Consider the following 22,309-nt stretch of genomic DNA (forward strand, 5'->3'; position numbering starts at 1 on the left):
TCCCCCACTCTGCCAAGTGTCTTAATTAAATTGCTAGTAGTGTTGCTAGCATCTCACTGGACCTCCAGGCTGAACTGAATCTTCTTATTGTCCTGTGTTGTTTTTTTTTTTTTTTAAAAAAAAACAGTGTTTGTCAGGAATCCACAGCTGTGCTCAGAACACTATTCCGTGTAGATACAGTTTCTCTGGTGCTTTAAGTTCAGTTTGCGATTTTGAGGCTGTCTGCAGATCATAATGCTATGGTTAATAGAGGATTCATAGAATCATAGAATGGTTTAGGTTGGAAAGGCCCTTAAAGATCATCAAGTTTCACCCTCCCTGCCATGGGCAGGGACACCTCCCACTAGACCAGGTTGCCCAAGGCCACATACAGCCTGGCCTTGAACACCTCCAGGGATGGGGCCTCAACGACCTCTCTGGGCAACCTGTTCCAGTGCCTGACCACCCTTAAAGTGAAAAACTTCTTCCTAATGTTTAATCTAAACCTGCCCTCTTCCAGTTTATAGCCATTCCCCCTTGTCCTATCACTACATGCCCTAGTAAAAAGTCCTTCCCCAGCTCTCCTGGAGGCCCCCTTTAGTTACTGGAAGGCCGCAATAAGATCTCCCTGGAGCCTTCTCTTCTCCAGGCTGAACAGCCCCAGCTCTCTCAGCCTCTCCTCATAGGAGAGGTGCTCCAGCCCTCGGATCATCCTCGTGGCCCTCCTCTGGACACGCTCCAGCAGGTGCATGTCTTTCTTATGTTGAGGGCTCCAGAGCTGGATGCAGTACTCCAGGTGGGGTCTCAGGAGAGTGGAGTAGAGGGGCAGGATCACCTCCCTTCACCTGCTGGCCACACTTCTTTTGATGCAGCCCAGCGTACGGTTGGCCTGGGATGGGATTCTGTCCCATCCTGTCCTGTTCTCCCACAGGAAGACAAAGGCATAAACATTTAAGAACTGTCCGACTAGGGCTGATGGTCCCATGTGGCTCAGTAGTCAGGACATAAGGAGATGCTGCTGAGGGACAACATGCAAGGATCACCACTGTTGTGGTATTTCTCTTGAGCTTGCTCCGCATCTGTAGTTGCTGTACATACATACTTCCTTTTAAATAGCCCTTTGTGGACTTGCTCATGAATTTGCATGTCCCGTTCTGAAGCTGCTGGTACCGCTTGCCCCTGCAGCCTCCTGTAGCAACAGATTCCAGAAGGGTAGAGAAGTGCTGTATCTGTTTTAATCTGATCTCCTACTAGTTTTATCAAGTGCTCCCAGTTCTCATACCAGGGAGTTGAGTGAACAGCAGTTCTGCATTCACTTTTATCTGCCATCTTTGCAATTTTTGTAAACTGCAGTCATCTTCTGCTACTCAGCCTTCTGTTCAGACAGAAAAGTCCCAGCATTTTCTCATCTCTTCTCACCTGGCAGCTGCTTCACCCCCTTGATTTCTTTAGTTACCCTTCTTTGGATGGTCTCTAGCTCTAGGATGTCCTCCTTTAGTTACCCTTCTTTGGATGGTCTCTAGCTCTAGGATGTCCTCCTTGCAGTACAGAGACCAGAACTGCAAACAACACGTAGGATGTGAGCGCAGCAATGTTTTATGCAGTGGCAAAATGCCGCCCTTTGACTTGCTCTCGTTATCCTTCCTAATGATGACCTGCGTTTTGCTGTGGTGTGAGTTTTTTGTTTGGTTGGTTGTTTTTTTTTTTTTTTTCCTGTTGCTGTTGACTAAGATGTTGATTCCAGAGGACCATCCATGGTGACTCTATGGTTTCCTTCTGGAGTTGTAACTGCCAGTTCGAAGTTCAGCATACCGGGCATGGCTCATCTCCCGCCCACTCCCCACCCCCCCCAAGATGCAATATTTTACCTTTACGTGTGTTTGTCCATGTACGTATGTAAGTCCATCTTTTGCATACTCACTTGACTTCATGAGGTCCTTTTGAATTTCTTGCCTTTGCCATTACGACTTCCCTAAAAGATTTTTGAAAGTTACTCAAGATGAACTCTCTGGAAATGAATCTGATCAGGTGGTGAATGTAATTTGCAGAACAGTTTAATGCTGATAGCCTTAAACATTGTTATTGAAAGAAATGTCTGTCTACACTGTTGTTCTATAAAGCATTTTATGAAAACAAAAAAAAATAAAAATCTTGGTAGCTCATAAATTCTATACCTTAATATATGCAGTTGAGATATGAATGTTCAAATATATGAAATACTAAATACACATTGCTAGTCTAACTTGAATTTGTTCCTATTTAAGTAAAGTAATTCTTAAATTCATCATTTTATGGTATTGTTTGTTGACCGGTTATCTTAAGAACAAATAATTTTAAGAAAAATGGTAGCAGTCCTAATGCATGTTGTTCTATACAATAGCATGAATTTGTGATGGTGGGAAGGTAAAAACGGATTATGGCTTCTCATAATGGTTTTAATAGCCATGTAAAGTTAAATACCCAAACAAAGAGTTAAATTATTTCAGTAAAGAATTTTGTAGATGCGCTTACATTAAAATAAACCATTTGCGCATCTGTGCAAAGATTAAATTAGGAAAATGAGAAACATAGCAAAAAGCCATATTTACTTGGGAACTTGAGACTGAAATGAATTCAAAGAATTGAGGTTCATGTGGTCTCAAAAGACTTGCTTTTCTATCGAGTTTCTCTATGTAAGATGCCAGTGTGGATTTTTTTCTTTGGCAGGCTTTGACCTTAAAATCTGTTATGAGTTAGATTGGGTTAGGGTAACCCAAAGTTAGATTGTGGGTAAGCTATTAAATGCTGTTTGTTATGATTTTAGTGATTTAGTATCCAGTAAAATGATAAAACAAGTTACTAATTTAAACTCTTGACTAAAAATTGCTTGTAACTTCAGTTCTTGTAACTTCAATTGTTTGCTATATACAAATTTTGGACTCTAGGAACAACTGAATACAAGCGTATCCCAAATGAGTCTCCTTCCCACTGACCTGAAATGTTTGAAGCCCCGTGCCATAGTATACTTCACTGTAATAATGGTAACTGAACAAGGTGAAGAAAACATTATTAAACAATAAACTAGTGTCAGATAAATATAAACTAGATTTTTCTCTACAGTTTAACTTTTAGCTTGAGCATTTAGACCTTGTCTTGTAATTACAGGTGTTAAATTAGAGAGTATCTGCCAGGGCTATTCTCACTTGGAAAGTCTTTTCACTTGTATCTTCAAGTAAATTTCCTGCTTAATGAAAATACATTTTGGAAACAATTTGTTCATTAAACTGAAGATACACTCAAGTGCTTGGGATGTGTCATTTTTCCTTACTTACACTGAGAAAAAACATCCCTTTAGCATATTATGTTTTTATGTATCAGGAAAAGGGTACAGGGATTGCTGTACTTGAAGTTAAGCTACTTCTCTTAAAAATAAAAGAAAATCAGAACAGTGATATGGTTACAGCTAAATCATTAGATGAGGTGGAGGTGACTTTAAGGAAACAATTATTAGGAGGATTTTTTTTATTTTTACCTCATCTTTGTTCTTATAAAGAAGTCTATAATATTGATTTGATGTGGAAAGACACGAGACAACAATTGATGGTCTGTGAGAAAAATATATCTCAGTCAAAGCAGTTATTGTTTAGGCAGAAGTTAATGGAAAATTATTCACTTTTTTTCCATCCCTAGGTGCAGTCGTTTTTGTGCAAATGCACAAAGTTTGGACTGGAATTCTAATTGCTTTTTTTGAAAGACCCTTAATTCTAGATTGTTGCTTTTGAGGCAGTCTTCCCAGCCCATTTTCTCACACATGGATCTTAGATGATGGTTTTGGAAGGGCTCCGAAATGGCAATACACTAACTTGCTCTTAAACACAGTAGCTTGGTATGAAGTAGAGATGAACTGTGTGACTTCCACTGGCCCTGTGTTATTCAAAGCAATGCTGAAATGGTGTTGAAATGAGCCTTTAGAAGAATTCTTTGGTGCACTTTAGAGATAGTATGCATTGCTTCAGTAAATTCATAAACAGATTTTTAGGATTCTGCCAGTTAAATCTTCATGTTTGTTTTATGTATTAATAGACTTTTCTGCAGTGTTTAACATTGTATGGTCTTGAAAATTTTAATGAATTTATGGATGTGGTGTGTTGACCCCCGCCAGAACTGAAGCCCCCACCATGATGCCATGCAAGTACTGCGCAGCAATAGCCAAAAAGCTGGTGTGTTATCAGCACTGTTTTAGACACAAATCCAAACCAGCACCATACAGGCTGCTATGAAGAAAATTAACTCCATCTCAACCAGACCCTGTACAATGGTTTCTTTACCACACAGCCGGCCCCGGGATTATTTATGAAGTGGATAAAAGAAAGCAGAGATTAGCAGATATTTCTTGTGCCTGTTTAGTATCTGAAGTTCAGGAAGAAGTCACTGTGTTATTTTGCCATTCTAGTATGTAACCACCTTCTCTGTCATTCTAAAAAAAATTATTTGCTCTTGTGTAAAATTCATAGAATATCACTTTTTAGATCGCTTCTGCTGAAGGTACTTAAATGTCCATGACTTATAGTTTTGGCATATTTCAGAGCTTGAGATAACAGGTAACGAAATCACCCTTCTTCCTGAAGTGGACTTAATTAACCCTGTGCTCCTCTTTATTTCAAGAGGGGTCCTTTGATGTTACTGGAATAATGAGACTGAATAATTGGATAAAGTATCTCAATGTATTGATGAACAGTAAATATTGGGTTTTTTCCTCGTGTTACCTTCTGACACTTTAGGCTTAGGGCAGAGGAGCTAATAATTACAGATGCTGTATCTCATGTGGACCAAAGATAAATAATTTCCCCAACAAATACCTTTTAACACGAACTGTACTGTCTGGCAGCTTCTTTAATATTTGGGTCTTGTATACTTTATGCTTCTCAGTTTTGAGAAAGGATTTTATTTTATAAAAAATAGAAAGCCAGTGGTCTTCCTAGCCTTCTCAATTGTGTTTCAGAATTGTAACTGATTTATTTTAGTGTAATGTTTTGATGAAATGTTTTTTGCCTTCATGTGCCATTTCCTGAATTGGAGTCTATATGATTCAAAACTATATGAACTTTTAGGTCCCCTTTGGGCTGTGTTCTTGAGTATTCAAAGTGTAGATTTAATGCAGCCTATTGTGCAATATGCTTTTTGTGGTGGTGTTCTTCACTTAGATTCGTATTTTGAGCTTTGTGATCTACATGGTTCCAGGTCAATGTCAGTAACCTCTCTAATGTCTTTCTAGTGTTACATTTATTTTTAATGCCTAAATCTGAATGTTTCAGAATATAAACAGAAAACGGCAAATCAGTTAATACTCTACAAGTTATAAACTTAAACTTCCTTTACACAGGGGTTAAGCTTATTAAACTTTTCCTTATTTTAATGCAGAGAAGCTGTATGGGGACTTCCTGAGTTGGAAGTTAGAAGATACCCTCTCCCAGTTTCCTCTAAAACCTGGGAAGATCGCAACATTTACTGTAAACATTAAAGTAAAGCTGGACTTTTCATGCCAAGAAAACCTTCTGCAGGATCTCAGTGATGGTGAGTTTTTAATTTCTCCTTGCTTAGGAGGGTTGTATGTACTTCTGAGAAACACTTCTCAAATAGTTGTGCCATTCATTTTAAAATACATGTGATGTGGCTGCATATTTTCCTATTTGTGTCTTGTAATGCAAAGACAATTGTTCAGTGAGCTGTATGGATTGGAGACTGAATTTTTGTGACAGCTCTGGGCATGATAGTCTGACCAAACTTTCCCATCATGAGACCTTGCCCTGCTATCCTTTTAAATCTTTCTTGACAGAGTGTTTTTGATGTGTCTCTTTATATCCTTATCTTATGAAGAAAGAGAAAAATGGTTTGCAACCATCAGTGGGTTTTGAAGAACAATAAAGTTAAGTTGGTCATTTAGTTATCCTGGATTGTAGAATTCATAATCGTGGCTGACTGTGGTTTTGCCAGCAGTGATGTACTGAAATGTAGGGCATAATCCCCATAATATTTGTACTGTAGAGAAAGTTTCATGTGCTTAAACTTATTGTTTCTTTTGGATAAAAAAAACCAACCCCCTCAATGTTTGCTTGTATTAGAATTATCTGGAATTACAAGTACCAGATACTTGTAATAAGGATTTCCTTTTTATAATAAACACACAGTCTCACTGGAGTAATTGCTATACTCTGTATTTTTTCAACTGCCTGATATATTTACAGTGATTGAATTAACTTGACAAAACAAGATATTCCTGTGTTAAAAAAAAAGTCATTATTATTTGGACTGTTTTGCAGGATCCAGTTTCAGGTATGCGGTATCAGTATAATTAATTTTTTAAAAAATTAAATATTTTCAATATAGAAAAAATACAACAAAATGATATGCATAGCTTATTCATTTTGAATAGTATTGAGTTCTGTGAGTTATCTAGCAAATGCGTTTAGACAGAAATTATATTAATTATTAGTAAAGATTAAAACACTTTGTTTTTTAAACCTACCTAGTATAAAATACATAAATTATCAAAATATTTTAGGATTTAACTGCACGAAACCCATAGTGTTGCTACACTAAAGCTGACTTTAGACCTTTTTGAAGGAAAAAAAAAAAAAAGCTGATAGTGGGGGAAGACCACACCCTGATACTGCTGTGAAAACACAGCTGCTAAGGAATTGAGGTTTTGAGAAATGCCCTTGATAGGAAATGTAATTTCGTACAGCACAAATTTGTGCTACAAATTCACGGAACTGCAGAGGTGGGGGAGCAGATTCGACACTTACTGTAGGATGATTTTACAGTTTCAGGAGTAGATGATACCACGTAACTTACAGATCTCTGACCTCTTGGTCCTCGTGCACCCCATAGGTGACCTCTCTTTTCAGTGGAAATTCTGATGGCTTATTCCTTGCTTATTTTATGAGAACTTTTCTTAGATCATAATTCAACTCATTATCTATTACATTGTGTGGAAAGGGTATAGGCCAGTTGATACAAAATTTAAATTGACCTTTGGAAATTTAGCTTTTATATGTTGACAGGTTAACATTAACAGGAAAGAAATCAGAGGCGTGGAAATGAGAAGGAACTTGATCAGTGTAATCAATATAACTTGAAAAATAATTATCAAAGTCAGTATTTTAAAAGATAGACATTACTGTATTTAGTGCTGGTTCTGTTGATTTAATTTTTGTAACTTCTAAATATATATATAAAAAAATTTTTTCGTCATCTTGCCTGTCTCCAAAAAGCTTTAAAGGCACTCTGAAAGCTGCGCTTGCCCAGTAGTTTTTCAGATGAAATAACATCCAAACAAAATATTCTGTAGAAGGAGAACATAGTTACTTCTTGGTATTGACATTGAACAGTTGTGGGATTTGGATTTGGGCCTCTGTTTCTTTTACCTGCATCTAACTTTTATGGGACCACACATAAACAAAATCTTTGAACAAAATTTTTACCTTGCTATTTCTGCCTACAGCTTTTTTGAAAGGTTGTGTTGCTGAAGCCTGGAAGCAATTCAATGTTTTCTCGTTCGATGATGATAAAGGAGTATAATTCCTTAGTGTTCCTTTAGAATTTTGGTATCTTTGGGTGCTATGTACTGTGCGTACTTCGAAAGTATTATTAGACATGGCTAAGTAAACTGACATTTTTACTTGCTACTTTAATTTTTCTGTCTTGCTTTTAACTTTACAAATATTGTACTTTCTAAAGAGGCAGATAACATCCTGATGTGAAGAACAGTAAAGAGCTAGAAAAATCAATGGCAACTATGACATGACTTTTAATCATATGGTAGCTATGGTACCTTTTTCTTTTGAAGACCAGATTTACAATGATGATCAAAATACTTTTGTCTTTTAAAAGTAATGCCCTTAGCAGGGCATCTGTTACTTTGATCTGTTTTCATTTGCTGCAGAAATTGTTTCCTTTTACGTTGTTTGTAATCAGGACATAGTACAGAAAGGATAAATTACTGATGTTTCTGATGATACACTTATCCAATTGGAAAGTAAACTAAGTTATCAATCAAAATTGCTGATCTAATTCTTGTGTGTTGATGGTATACTGTCTCGTAAAGAAAAATGTTAGATGTTCTTCTAGATTAAAGGAAGCAAAAACACATGAGTGGCTGTACAGGATCAGATCAATGACCGTCTAGTCCAATATCCTGGCTGTGATAGTGGCTAAGAGCAGATGCCTGTGGGAGAATATAGGGGGAATCATGAACATACATGTTCTGTTCTGCTTTTGGGCTCCAACTGTTGTTACCTCAGAAACTTCCAGAGCCTGATACGGTTTCTCTGTTTTTAGACATTGTTAGTCATCCTTAGTGGGTTTCTCCTTCATAAAATTCTTCACTTTCTCTGTCAGCACTGTACAGTATGCTCTGGCAAGAAGAATCACAACTAAATTACTTCTGGCAGCTTTGCACCTACTGGTGTCCTTCTGATATTACCCGGTTCTTGTATTGCAAGAAACAGGTAACAGTACATCTTTGCAACGTCTTACCTACACCCATGATTTTATACATTTCCTCGTGTTATTGCCACACAGGTCTCTTTCACAGACTGAAGATTTCTAACTGTGGCTTAGTTGTCCATGTTATGGGAACAGTTACATACATTGATCAGCCTTGTTGTCCCTTTTGAATGCTTTCAGTTCTATAGGTTTGAGCTACGCCGTACACACTATTTGAAAGGTGATCCATGTATTTCCGTAGTGACCTAATGATGCTCTGTATTTTGTTTTATATTTCTTTCCTTACAATAATGCAATAATACACAATTTGTCATTTGCTTTTTTGACTGTTGCTGAACATTGAGGTTGTAGATTCATGAGTCTGTGAACCATAGCTCCAGGATCTTGCTCCTGAACAGTGATGATAGGCTTAGAGCCTCTTATTTCACATGTAAGTTTAGGGTTGTTTTTTTCCGTTTATTTATACTGAATTTCATTTGACATTTTATTGCTCAGTCATTAAGTTTCGTAAGGTCCTAGCTGTGGTGTCAGGAACATGCCATTCTGTCTGTGTTGTATAGGCTTCCATACTGGGAATTGGGTTTATGCAAATACAGCCTAGTAACGCAAGAAAGTACTTCCCATTAAAGCACGTCATTTAGGGTTGTTGTAACAATCTGGATTGCCTTGGTTTATTATCTTTGGAATTAATTACTTTGTAAACCCTTTGAACAGCTGGGCAGGTGTTCTAGAGGTAATTCGTTAGTTAGGATTAGGAAGACCAGGCTTACGTCTTGAAGGCAGTTGACCAAGATGCAGGGCTTCCCTGTAGGAGGTCTGTTTGCCGCAAAATGCTAACGAAGCTTTGGATCTCCTGTCCCTCAGCTGGGTGGTTCAGGGTTCTTTCTACATACGTTCTTGGTTCTCTGGTCAGGAAGGTCAGTGTGTGTATTTAATTTGGTTCTAAGGCTGTTGCACTGGGTAAGACAGGAGGAAGCACTTGTATCTGCTTGGTACAACCACGTTTAAGGAGCTTAAGCAGTAAGGTCACTGTTAAATAAAAGAGGTCAATGGGATGTTCATGTTATAAGCATAATCAATTCTCCTTCCCAGCTGTTATACTTTAATTTCTGAAATCCAGTATTTCCCTGATGCCAAATGGGAAAAGAACAATAGCTGCTCTTTCTGGATTGCATTATAGATGGTTAACTTGTGAGTGGGAAGCAGTCTTTTAAGAAAGCTCCTGTTACACGGGGATAATGTCTTGCGAAATTAATGAATTAATCTACAATGAGTACTTGATTATGTAAAATGTTAGTGCTTATTTATTCTGTGTATAGGGAACCTAAAGACAGGTGTGAGAATATTTAAATTCATAAACTCATCAAAGGAACTAATTAATTACATGCTAAGAGAGAAGCAAATCTATGCCTTAAGTCTCTCCTTCCCTTCTCTGGGGGAGAAAAGGTTGCAGAGAAATAATAGTGTATTTCTAAAAGCAGTGATCTTGAATATTTTTCAGTACTGATATACAAAACCATTGTCTGTTTCATGCTCACTTTCTTGCTTTTCTGCTTAAATGGCTATATTTTATCCACTTAAAATTATTCCTATGCTTATATAGCGTACAGACAATATATTTCTTTCTTAGTAAGATACCTGGTTTTGAATTCAAATGTAGTCTTGACAGGTCTTCTGAAAAACTAAGTAGTCTAGAGGACTCTATTAGGATAATTGTATTACTGATGATGATGATGAAAGTCCTCAGAGATATTTCAGTATGATCATTTACATGTTACTATGCTTGGTTGCCTTTATTACATTTAATCATTCAGAATATTTTTTCAAAGTGACTTCATTTCTAACAAGTTTTTTGTCTCTGCAGTTTGAAGATGTCAGTTTTCATTTTGGTTGCACAGTTAATCTGAATAAATGGTTTTTTTTTTGTTTGCTGGTTTTTTTTTTTTTTAAACTACAAACACCTCTGTGTCCTCAATAAATTAATCACTGTGTTACTTTAAAAATATCCTTAATTTTTGGAGAACTTTTCTTACAGATGACTTCTTGAATTCCAGCTTTCGTGCTTACAGAAGATGAGAGGCCTTTTTCCCTTCCAGCTGCCTTTTAGTCTAGAAAAATAATCTTGTTTTATAATTTGACTGATACAGGGTGTTGTTTTTTAACAGTATATAAGGACCTTAGCCTATATCAGTTCTACCAGCTGCTATATGAACATGTAGTAAGAGGTATTTCAGGCCCCAAGTCTTTACAATGTAAATAGGCAAGACAGACATGAGGCAAATAGCAATTAATTTATGATTAGCACATACGGGCTAATTGACCTGCCATTCTGTTATGCTAGTTCCTTGCCGAGGCACTTTATTTCAGCATCTAATGTAGCGTGCATAAAAAAATCTCTGGTCTTTGATTATGAATTTCTTTACACTTCATTTGCTCCCTTTCGTTGTATTCACCCTTATTCTAAATTTAACTTCCAATTCTAGTTTAGTTAGTTCGCCAACTTCAGGACGGAATCCTTACTTACACTGCATTTGCTATTCTTAATTATTATTACCATCCTCTTCAAATGTAATGGAGTCTCAAAGAAGTGCTTAGTCTGCTACGTGTCATCTCTGCCTGCTCCTGGGAGCCAGAGCTGATGCACGCCCGGCTTTGCCTGGAGCACTGCTGCTGCCCGCGCTCTCTCCTGTGATTGTCGTCAGCGTGTTTTTGAGGGAGGGAAGGAACCGCGTCTTAAAGCCTACCTCTAGTGTGAAGGGTGAAGTGATGATGTTGCCTGAAACTCTGTCTACTCGTGTTCCTGCCCTCTTTGTTGCTGCAGACGGCAAGCTCCTAGAATTCTGCCTGCTTTCGCAGCATACAAGATCATTCTTTTTTTCTAGGAAAGAAAAGGCTTATTCTGAGTTGGGAAGCATACTCTCTCTCCTGTCTGGAGTAGGTTTGGTTTTTTTTTTTTTTCTCTTTTTTTTTGCCTGCAAGATGAAGGTACTTTAAAACTGTTACAGTATTCTTAGGAGAGGTTGTCTACCAAGAAGCTTTTTGTTTTGAAATTTCTATCAGGCAACGAATTGACAAAATAAACAAATGGGTTGAGGGGACATCTAGTTTTCATATTTTATGCTCAAGTTGTGTACTTTCCAAAAACTCTGACATATCTCTTGGGTTATTATTTCATATTGTTAAAACACTCATGTAAGAAAGAAGTTGCTATAATGTTTTTCTATTTTTTTAATATGAAGTGGTTAACTTTGACTAAGGGCCAAATGTGTGAGTGTGTGTGTGTGTCCCCGTCCCAGCCATTTGCTCACTCCCCATCTTAAACAGTGCAGAGGGATAAAATAGGATGAGAAACCTCACGGGTTGAGGTAAGGGCAAGGAGAGCACTTACCAGTTACTGTCACAGGCAAAACAGACTTGACTTGGGGAAAATTAATATAGTTTACTGCCAGATGAAATAGAGTTGTGTGGTGATAAACAAAAAGACAGACATGAAGACAACATCTTCCCATCCCTTTCCCCATTCCCACCTCTCCCCTCCCCTCCCGCCCCCTCTCCCCACCCCGGGTGGCGCAGGGGTGGGATGGGGGCTGCGGTCAGCCCACGGCAGCCCCCCCGGGGCGCTCCCCCCCCCCCACCCCCCTCGATCCCCCCGCTGCGGCCTGGGGCCCTCCCCGGGCTGCAGGCTGGCTCTCTGCTCCAGCGGGGTCTCTGCAGCGCCTGGGCACAGGCGCCGATACATAATGTTAAGTTCATCTCGTGTTTAGAAAACAGCAATAAGGAGGTTTGTACTACTACTGGATTATAATTATTTCTTCTGCAGAGAAGCAGCAGTTCAGCTCAAAATCTTACCCTGTTTTGCATCTCAAGTGACACCGTATAGCCAGTTATCTGTAGACTGCCTTGGAACACAAACTTCTGTGGTGACCTGGCTTCAGTGGTAAGGTTATTTAAGGGTTTCCTTGCCGCAGTTTGAGACAACCGTACTTGTGATGTACCTGTTGAAAAGCATATATGGTTTTGTCACCTGGAGCAGGCCAGCGCTGGTTGTACAACACAGCGTTACAAGAGAGCGGCGAAACTGTCCCGTGACAGCGCCTTCTTCAGTGCTTAGTCATAGGGTTGTAAATCTACAGGTTTAACACCTGTAGTAAACTTTCCCTCATTCAAATATGAAATTGTGTGGGATTCTTCTGTGCAGTGTGCTGTGAAAGTGGCTAATGAAGTTAAATTGACAATTTATTTAACATTTGAGAGGAGAGAGGAAATGCCGGTTAGAGACTTTGCTCTGTTGTGACAGCAGTGACTGCGATGTTGGAAAGGCAAGCTGTGTTTTTGCAGTTACCATGGAAAAAGTATTGGTCATGTGGTGTTACCATGGAAATATCCAATGTGGATTCTAGAAATTAGGAAGATTTCTGGACAGAGTAGAAAGACAATTGTTCTTTTTATAGTGAAAGGCTGCTCAAGCTGTTTGACAGTATGGATTGACGGAAGAAAACTGCGGAGGATTTAGCATCTTCAGATCTCTAAGCTTCATGACAGAAAACAAAATGTATGAAGTCTGAAAAAAATATAAATATCAAGTAATTTAAAGCTTCCAGTGAACTGCTTCATTGATGCTCTAAATTTTTCAATTACCTGTTTTCTTTTGCGATCATTGAGTTCTGCAACCTGCCGGGGCTTTTAACAGAACGTGTTCCCCATTCTGTGGTGACTAATCTATTGCACAGGAGCTGGACAAGGTCCGACCAACTTTGCTGCCTGGTCAAAGAAGAGAAAAAGCTAAAAAAATAAAAAAAAAATAAAATTCAAGCAGCAGAACATTATTTTTTTTTCTCCTCCGGCAGAGAAGTCCCCTTGCACCAGCAAAGTTGTGAAGGTGTGTGTCATTTGAAGTATAACACAGTGCCTGGCACCGGGCTGTGTGTTATATGCCATGTTTGAGTGCCACAGATTGGAAACAAAAAGTTTGACTGCTCATCGGTCACCTTAGATTTTCCTCTTCGCCTGAAGCAGAGTCTATGTTTGCCTCCTTTTGGCGGTGCAATGTGGAGATTAAAAAAATTCTCTCTTCCCCGGAGAAAAGGTTCTTTCATTTTCTTAAGGAAAGAAAACAAAAGGGTTTTAAAAGACAAAACAATTAAGAAAGGCATTAGTTGTATGTCCATGATGTTGTTTTAGGTATAATCTATTCCTTTCTCAAAGAGAGGAAAACTTGTGCCTTATATAAAATGGAAAATCTGGCTAATGACATGCAATTTTTCATGCTTGGTTCTTTTCACATTTTTCTTTGCAATTTTACGCACCAATCAGTGTCAACTGTTCTAAATATAGAACTGGTGAAACTCATTCATCAATTGGAAAAGAATTATTTTTCCTCAGGTAGAACCTTTTATTTTAGTTGAAGAAGGGTGGATTTCCAAGCCTGCTGTCAAACAGACTTATGATGAGTTTTTTTGGCAAGCTGTCATGAACTTTTTAGTGTATTATTGCCTCAAATCTTAGGCTAATCGTTATGTTTGTTTTAATAGCAGTTGGCTTTTAAGAGATGCTAAGAGCTGGTCTAGGAGTGGTTTGATACCTTGTTATTTTGTGTGCAAGTTAGAAATAAAATACCCATCAGCCCGTACAAAATTCTTTTGTACTCCCATCTCCCTTCCTTTTCCCTGGTCTTCACGGGCTAAATTAGTGCATGATTTAATCCAGTTATATCAAAAGAGAAAAGGTTTTCTTACTTTTAGGTGAGCGTTAACAAAAACTACTAAGTTTAGCTGATGTGTTTTCCAGGATGGTGATATAGTAACTCATATGATTGTCTTCCCATTTGTGCTACCCTATTCAGACTTAGGCCTTCTGATTTTTTTATTAATTAGATGATGCTGATTGTTTTTTCTGCTGTGGACCAATGTGGAATAAATATGTTTTAATATTTAATATTAGTAAACACTCTTAGTTTCAACATTCATAGAGATTAAAAGAAGAATTCTAACAAAGAGGAAAACCAGGCTAATGCTGTATATGTTTCACAGTAGTACCATGTGGACATGTTCCCTTCGTGCTCTGGTTGCTCTCAGGGTTTTATTGATTGTCTCTTTTATTGTTTTGTTTTTGCTTTTGTTTTAATGTATAAATCATTAACTAGTTAACCTGGAAGAGAAAAACAGCGAAGGTGAATAAAGAAGGTGGAGTGGGGTTTGGCCTAGATGATCTTTAAAGGTCCCTTCCAAGCCAAACCATTCTATGAAAATGCATGGATTATCATAAATGTTAATAATCAAAATACAAACCTTTGGTATGTGTAACTGGAACTACCGTTGCTTGAATTTGAGACATCGTGATGCATTATCTTTGTTCTTATCTATGATGCCATCTAAAAGATGGAACAGGTATCATCATCATCTACTTCTCTTACTTTGATAAACCTGTGTGGGTCACTTTAATGTCTGTCCCTATTAATAAACTTGCTACTGAACAATCCAAAGCAGTGTTTGCATGTGGGTAAACAAATTGATGCATAGTAAGTTTTGATTAATGAAGAGTAAAGCTACATTGCACAGGCAGAACTTTCTCACCTGCCTGTCCTGCTTTCCCCCAGTAATAAATACGGCAGGATATTCAATGCTTTGGCAGTACGCTTGAGCAAAGATGCGACATTGGAAAACACAGTGTTAGCCTTTGACTTTTAAATTCTTTCAGACTGTCCATTGAGGAATGCTTGGTCTGTCCTGGCTGTCTGAAGGTGGTTGGAAACTGACTGGCAAAAAGTGGTTCCATCAGATGATTGGCAACACAGATTAATTTAGGTAGTCTGCAAGTTGTGTGGTTCTGAAAATTCATTAGAGCCTTCGTTGTATTTAGATCTTACATCTAGCAAAACTCTAAATGCCTGATCTTAAAATGTGTAGTATATACTGTCGGATCACACACAGCTTTTTTCTATTCTTATACTGCCTGGTGTTCTCACGATAATTCCTGATTTAGAGTTGCTGGATTTAGTGACTAAAGGCTGTATCTATATTAAGATGATGCAGTAGGAATAGATTGGTAGGTAGAAGCACTTGGTGCTAAAGCTCTTACATGACACTGTGGTGTGATTCAGGTATTTTACCTGAGGTCAGACTTATTCTGGCCCTCTGGATACAATAACCCTTCCACACGTGACCCAAATTTGTCTGAAGGGCTGCCTGTTGGTTCAGACTAGTATGTCCCCGTTAGGGGTTGGAGTACATTACCTGTGCTCTGGGATTGGTGTCTTTGATTTTGGTTTGTTTACTCCAAAAATAATCTAGTTTGCATGCACTGAAATTGCTCTGCAAACCCAAGTAAGTGGGGATGATGATGAGATTTGCTCCAAAACCATGCACTAAAATACAAGATGTGGCGAAGTTCATCCTGACTGTTGCACAAAGACTTACATCTAATGAACATTAAACATAAATGTGACAACTTGTGCTGCGAGTTGAGGGGGAAAAGGGCATTTTTTTGGTGCACTCCACACAAAAAATAATACATATTTGATTTAGCTACTAGTTCTTCTGCTTCTGTGTGAAGTTCACCAGAACCATCACTATAATTTTCCCTTCCTTTAAATTTCCCTTCCTTAAAATTCCTTTCCTTTAAAGCACTGAGAATTGTTTCTGTGAGTTGGATCATTCCTTCCACTACTTCAGTGGTAGCATCTCATACCATCTTCCAAAGAGTAGTCCCTTGGCCAGTTGCATGCTTCATCTTGTTCCTCTGGTTTCTTCTTTTGAGGAATGTATCCTCAACAGGTCTAGATTCATGGTCATCCATGGAATTGGAATGTGATATTAGCAAATATAATTTGATAAGAGCAATTTCCAAAGAGGAAATATGTTTGGGTTTTGTGCAATAACTTGGTGCTTCCCGTATGTTTAGATATAGCTGTGCTGTGATATATGAGATTTTCCTTGTATTTCATTGGTCTTTCTGGATTGCAGTTGCTCTGCATAGCATAAAGGAACAAAATCCCTTCTTTGGATGTAAATCTAAAAAAAATTGTTAATAATAAATTGTGAATCTAGTTTTAGTTTATGTTAAAGCTTCATTATTTTGATTTTCTTGGTCCTCTGACTTTTTGATTCAGCATCAATTTTCACACATTTTAATCGTTTGTGCTTAGAATGTAGCTTTGGTAGGCTGAGAAACCCAAATATGCTGCAGTGTATTTATTTACTTTCAAGCTACGCAAGCTTGTCAGCAATAAAAAATACTACTAAGTTGTCATGATGTCTTTTATTGCTATACTATATGCCAGTACACAGACTGCTAGTAAATACCAAACGGAGGACGTTCCTCTGAGGTTATCCATTTCTGTTAAGCTTTTTGTTGATTATTACAATGTAAACTTTAGTTTCCATTCTATCTTTGTTAAACATGACAAATATTTTATGTATTTTTACATCAGTAGATGGTACAAAATATGGCTTCTCTATTTTTGATTCTTTTCCACAGTGTATACTTTAAAAAGGAATCCTTGGGCCTCATAGTGGAAGTTGGTTTAAAGATACTAAGCAGTTGATAACATCACTATAATGGAAAAGCACAAACTTTTATCTTTTATCTTTTCTAATACCATAAATATCATAAACTAATTTATGTTATTAACCCTGACATCTCTGTTGAGGTATTTCAATGCAGTTACCTTCCTTTCCTATGACCTTCACTGAGCTTTAGGTGTATTCCTGCTTGGAGTTTTTTGGCTTCTGGAGAAAAAGAGAGCAAAATAATCTTTAACTTTTGTTTAGCCTTTTTGTATAAAATGTTAATATTTGGTTTTGTGTATTTTCTCTCTCTTTGATAATACAGATGTAGATTCGTTGGAATAAAACATAATATTAGACGAGCAAAAGTAATTTCATTTATTGTGTTTCTAGATGGAATCAGTGTTAGTGGACTTCCGCTCTCCAGTCCTTTTCGGCAGGTTGTCAAACCAAGAGTAGAGACGAAACCTATTAATCCACAAGAAAGCAGCAAGGTTGGTGACTTCAGTCATATGAAGGTAAGCAAGTGACATCAAAATAAATAAAAAGGTGTGGTTTTCATTGTATGAAAACAATGGTTTGTTGTGTGATTAAAAAATAAAGTTTTCTTTCTCTCCCTTTGGGTGTTTTCTTAGAACAGCTTGATGTTCTGTTTTGGATTGTTGTATTAGAACAAACAAACAAACAAAAAGGTGAAATAAGATCATACTCGTAGTAGAAATTGTTGGTTATGGGTACAGTGTACATACTCAAGGAACTGTCAGTTCTTCACCTCACGTTGCTTTCTTGTGCTATATACTTTGTAGGAAGGTGCTTCTGTATGAATTCTTGATTTTCTTATATGAAACTGTACGGAAAGATTTGTACTTTCTAAACATTTTGGGATCAAAGTCTTATCTTCACACTTTCAGTAGTACACCTTTTGGAAGTGTTTGTAGAAATAATAAAACAGAATAGTTGAGAGAGCCAAAAGAAGAGTAAATAAAAGTAGCAGAATGAAAAAGCAATTGTGTAGGTAGAAGCTGCTCTGGGCTTCCCTGGAGTGAGCTACTGTTTGTTTTTCTGTTGAAGGTCTTACCTGTTGAAGATGTAAACTTCTTGTTTTGAGCAGTGAAATAAGAAAAGCTTCATACTGGCCGGATTTGCATAAGATAGAATTTAAGATTAAAATAACAAAGATTATAAAAAAATGTAATGTAGCAGTTCATTGGTCTCTCCCATAGGTGTGGGGAACGTTTCGCATGCCTTGTAGCATTTGATTACGTTGCATACATGGATCTGTGTTCTGCATTAATTCATTCATTCCGAATTTAGGTCGAGTGTTGTACAATGCAATATTTGGTTTAGCGTGTCTTTGGCTGAGAAACAACCTTAAACTTTGCTTTTCTCAGTAACTCGCTTTGCGTGTGAGTTTGCTCTCTTCCAAGTGAGATTATTTACAATTCTATTTGATCAATAAACAGGTGAAGCTATTAATTTTTAAGTATGTTTCTTTTGGACCATTAGCACTGCTAATTCATCATCATTTGATTCTGCAGTACAAAAAGGATGATGACAACTTAGGAAAGATGATAAAAAAATTGATGAAGCCTTTCTTTGTATTTTATGACATAGCAAGGTATTTCCCAGTTGGTCATAAATATAAATGGGCATTACTGAGGAAACAATTCAATATTTACGTGGGTAAAATGTCCAGCATTAATTTTTAAGTTTAGAACTTTGTGTAGAATGTCTGACGTATAGACACCTCTGACTTATGGAAGCATGGAGAAATGTTATTTCGAAATTGGAGTAAAAATCCAGAAATGCAGAATTTCTTTGCACCAAATACATGAAAAAAACCCCTTTTGGTGCACTTTTTGCTTGTCAGTCAGTTGTCCTGGCAACCAAGAAGTTGCAGGTTCAGAGTGACCTGTGTGATGATATTATAAGGATGTTGGAGACCTGTAAAGCAAGAACTTGGTTTTTAACAGTGTATAGTGAAACAGTCTGGTGCGAATGCACGTGTTTGAGTCTGTTGTTAGGTTTATGGAATTAATTTTGATTTAGTTAATTGGTATTTTGTGATGGAAGGACCTTGCAGGTGATCAAAACTACGGTCAATAGAGAATACAGATGCCAAGAGCAGCAAGGGGTTCCTTGCTCAGTAAATTTATCTGTGAGTCTGATTTGTATGACTGCTGTGCATTCCCATAGCATGCCTGAAATTAGCAATTTACTGTGTTAATATCTGTTCTACAATCAGCTACAAACTAACCTTGCACTTTTTGTAATGTTCAGGAGAGGTGATTTATAGGGAGGGGTGTATGAATAAAAATCAGGGTGTTAAAATAGACTTCCTCCAGAGCTTTATCCTGATGGCTATGAAATTATATTTCTAATTCCTTAAATTATTATCATTCTGATTGTGTATTTGCAGACAACATCTGTGGTAAGAAAAATACTACTTATCTTTTTCTAATATTTATAAAATTGGTCTATTGTAGATGAGGAGAGAGAAAACCACAGTAAGGTATCACCATCTGTAAGGTCGTTTATTGTCATGGCTCATTCCATTTTAACGAATGTCCATTTCTATGACTTCCATTTCTATTTACCATGTTAATACACTCATAAATAATAATCTTATCCCAGTTTGTCCCGGTTAAACTACTATAAACAAATAATTTGATCTTCCTGGATTAGAAGTACTCATGAAGCTCAGAGCTCTTTAGAATATCTCAGAAGTATTTTTCGATTTGCCAGACTATCCGCATAATTAAGTCTCTAGGTATATGGACGTACACAGTTGGTACTGGGCAAATGACCAGAAGAAATTAACCTGTCGTAAGTGAAGAGATTGCATTTGGCTGTTTAGATGACTACATTATATCTGGCTGCTAGCTGTTCTGCGATAAGGTATTATATCCAGCTTTTCCCCCCACCCTCTACTTCTTCTGTTTAACATTGTCTGTTTATTTCTATTTACTACTTCTCTCTACTTTGACAGTGCTCTTTGGTAGGAAGAAACACAAGAACCACCGGTAGCTTAAAATAAAAGCTAGACAAGTTCCAAATAAAATATCTCGCAGTTATTGTAAATAATTGAGTTGATTAAGCATTTAAGATATAATTAGAATGTGTTCGGGTCCAGTTTTCTTGGCTGGGTTCTGAGGAATTAGCTGTATTTTTGGTTCTGACTTGCTTAGTTTTAGACTGAGTATCTTTCAGAGAACGTGAATATGTATGTTTGTTGTCAAATACAAAGGCTTTTGCTCAGTAAGGTGATCATTGTCTAAAATGTAGCAATCTGGGATATATACAAGAGAGATGATCCAAGGATCTCTTTGAACCTGACTCTCAAAATATTTGATATTTATGAATGTTTCTGAGTTCCCTAGAACCTCCTTAAAAGACAGTTCACTTTCTCTCTATTGCTGCAGAACAATTCAGTGCTTGTGGGCTGTTGCCTGTGTCCTGCACAGTGCCGTTTGGGATGACTGCTCGATTATGTTTTAAGGTTTATCTTGTAATAGTCTCGTCAATTAAAGTGGTTTTACAAGGACTAATGTGAGAAGCAAGAGGGAGTTTTTAAGTTAAGAAACAAGATTGATCTTAAACAATTTGTATGTGTGGTGAAAATACTCTGCTGCCATTTATTCATGATTTAGCAATAGGTGTCTGTTGTGAATATTCAGGAGTACTAGTGATTTTTCAATTCTGTATGCTGTGCATAAGCTAGTCTTCAAATAAAGGTGGATTTTTGCAAATGAAAATGAATGTAAATCACTGCTTCTCTTGTTGCTGATCGTGAAATGTCCTTGTTTGTATATTTGTAAGTCTTAATTCTTAAACCTTCCCTCCCCACTTGTTTGCCTTACGATTTTTGTGCCTCAGTCTCGAATATCGCCAGTATTGCAGTTGAACTTCTCTGCGATCTACCTTTTCAATTTTTCTACAGGCTGTCTTCTAATAAACCAGTCACTGGCTTCTGCAAATGACTATTATAATGATCTCATAAATTCAGTATAAAAATTGCTTTATGGTCTCGTCATAAAGCTTGCTTATACCCTCAAGCTGAGCAGAATATCACAGTGTAATATTGTGTCCAGATGTACTCTTTCCTACTGTTTGCTGCTAAGTAGTTGTGGTAAGCATTGTCCAAAACCTTGGTCGTTCCAGGGTGCATCACTATGGCAGAGCGAGTTAGCCCCTTGTTAGCTCTGCATTGCTGTGGTTTTACTGGTATGTGAAAGACTTGTAAAGCTGAATCTGTTGCTTTTTGAGTAACACTGCAGTGCGTTTAGATATTCAGCTATTCTGTGTCTTAATGCAAAAGCTGCAGAGGGAAATTTAAACAAAATCACAATCTCTCAGCAGACAATGTGTTATTTTTAACCTAGGGAATTCTGTACTGGTTTTCATGCTTGGAAGCTGAGATTATTTGCTTAGTCTAGTTCTTCTCGATGATGGAAGAAACGCGCTTTTACTCCATGCCACGTATTAAGGACTTGAGGCTTAGAGCAGTCTGATCCCTGGAAATTTGGTCCTTAAAGTCGCAGTGATTACCATCACATAATGGTAATTCATTGGTAGTTCCTTTTTGTCACAAGGTGAAAAAGAGAATTATTCATCAACGTGTCTTGGTTCAACATAATGTCCATGGTTCCTTTGGAATAAATCTTCTGGGATTAAGAACTGCTACATGACCCTAACTGGACAAGAGACCAAATCAGGAATTGAAATGGAGAAGTCTTGTAGTTCAGGGAAGAGAACTTTGAAAGCATATTGTGTTTTTTTTTTAAATCTTGGTTTAAGCTGTTGAACACAGACATTGGTTACTGGCCAGTTGTATGGCAGACTGAGGGCTAGTTTATAATTTGTAAGGGCCTCAGTTGACTTATTTATTTGTTTTTAAATGTGTGTTCAGGAGAATTTGCCTCTGCCTACTGAACATGAGCTGTAATTCTAGAGATTCAGCTGCCGAAGCTGGAGATATTTAAGTAATTTCATGGAACTACTCTGTTCCTGCACTATCAGTAAATGGTAGGAAATGTTAAAATATGGTATGTAGAGCTAAACTAATTTAATACACCATCTTTAGTATATCTTTTCTGATTTAGTCAGTAGTGTATTAAAATGAGATACAGGCCTTAATTGGATTTCTTTCCATGTAGTTCTCAGGTTCTGCTCTTCTAGTATGAAAGTATGCTGTTAATTGAGATAAATTTTATATTGTTGATACTTTAAGCTCAAACTCTTTTTACCCAAAAGCCTTAAATCTCTTCTAGTCTATATCTATTTAAGCCCTTAAACAGAACAAGTTGGATTTTTTTTTTTAACTTTTAAATAATTCTGGA

General features: G+C 37.4%; 1 protein-coding gene across 1 annotated transcript in view; it reads left to right on the forward strand.

The window, feature by feature from the left end:
* TRAPPC9 (trafficking protein particle complex 9) overlaps positions 1 to 22,309 on the forward strand; it is a 527,812-nt gene that overhangs the window by 87,321 nt on the left and 418,182 nt on the right. Inside the window, exons 15-16 of the mRNA XM_009888180.1 lie at positions 5,380 to 5,532; positions 17,364 to 17,488. Of these exons, the coding sequence (XP_009886482.1) occupies positions 5,380 to 5,532; positions 17,364 to 17,488 (278 nt within the window). The remainder of the gene's footprint in view (positions 1 to 5,379; positions 5,533 to 17,363; positions 17,489 to 22,309) is intronic.

The sequence above is a fragment of the Charadrius vociferus genome, unplaced genomic scaffold (genome assembly GCF_000708025.1).
Source record: "Charadrius vociferus isolate BGI_N301 unplaced genomic scaffold, ASM70802v2 scaffold276, whole genome shotgun sequence".
Taxonomy (NCBI): Eukaryota; Metazoa; Chordata; class Aves; order Charadriiformes; family Charadriidae; genus Charadrius; species Charadrius vociferus.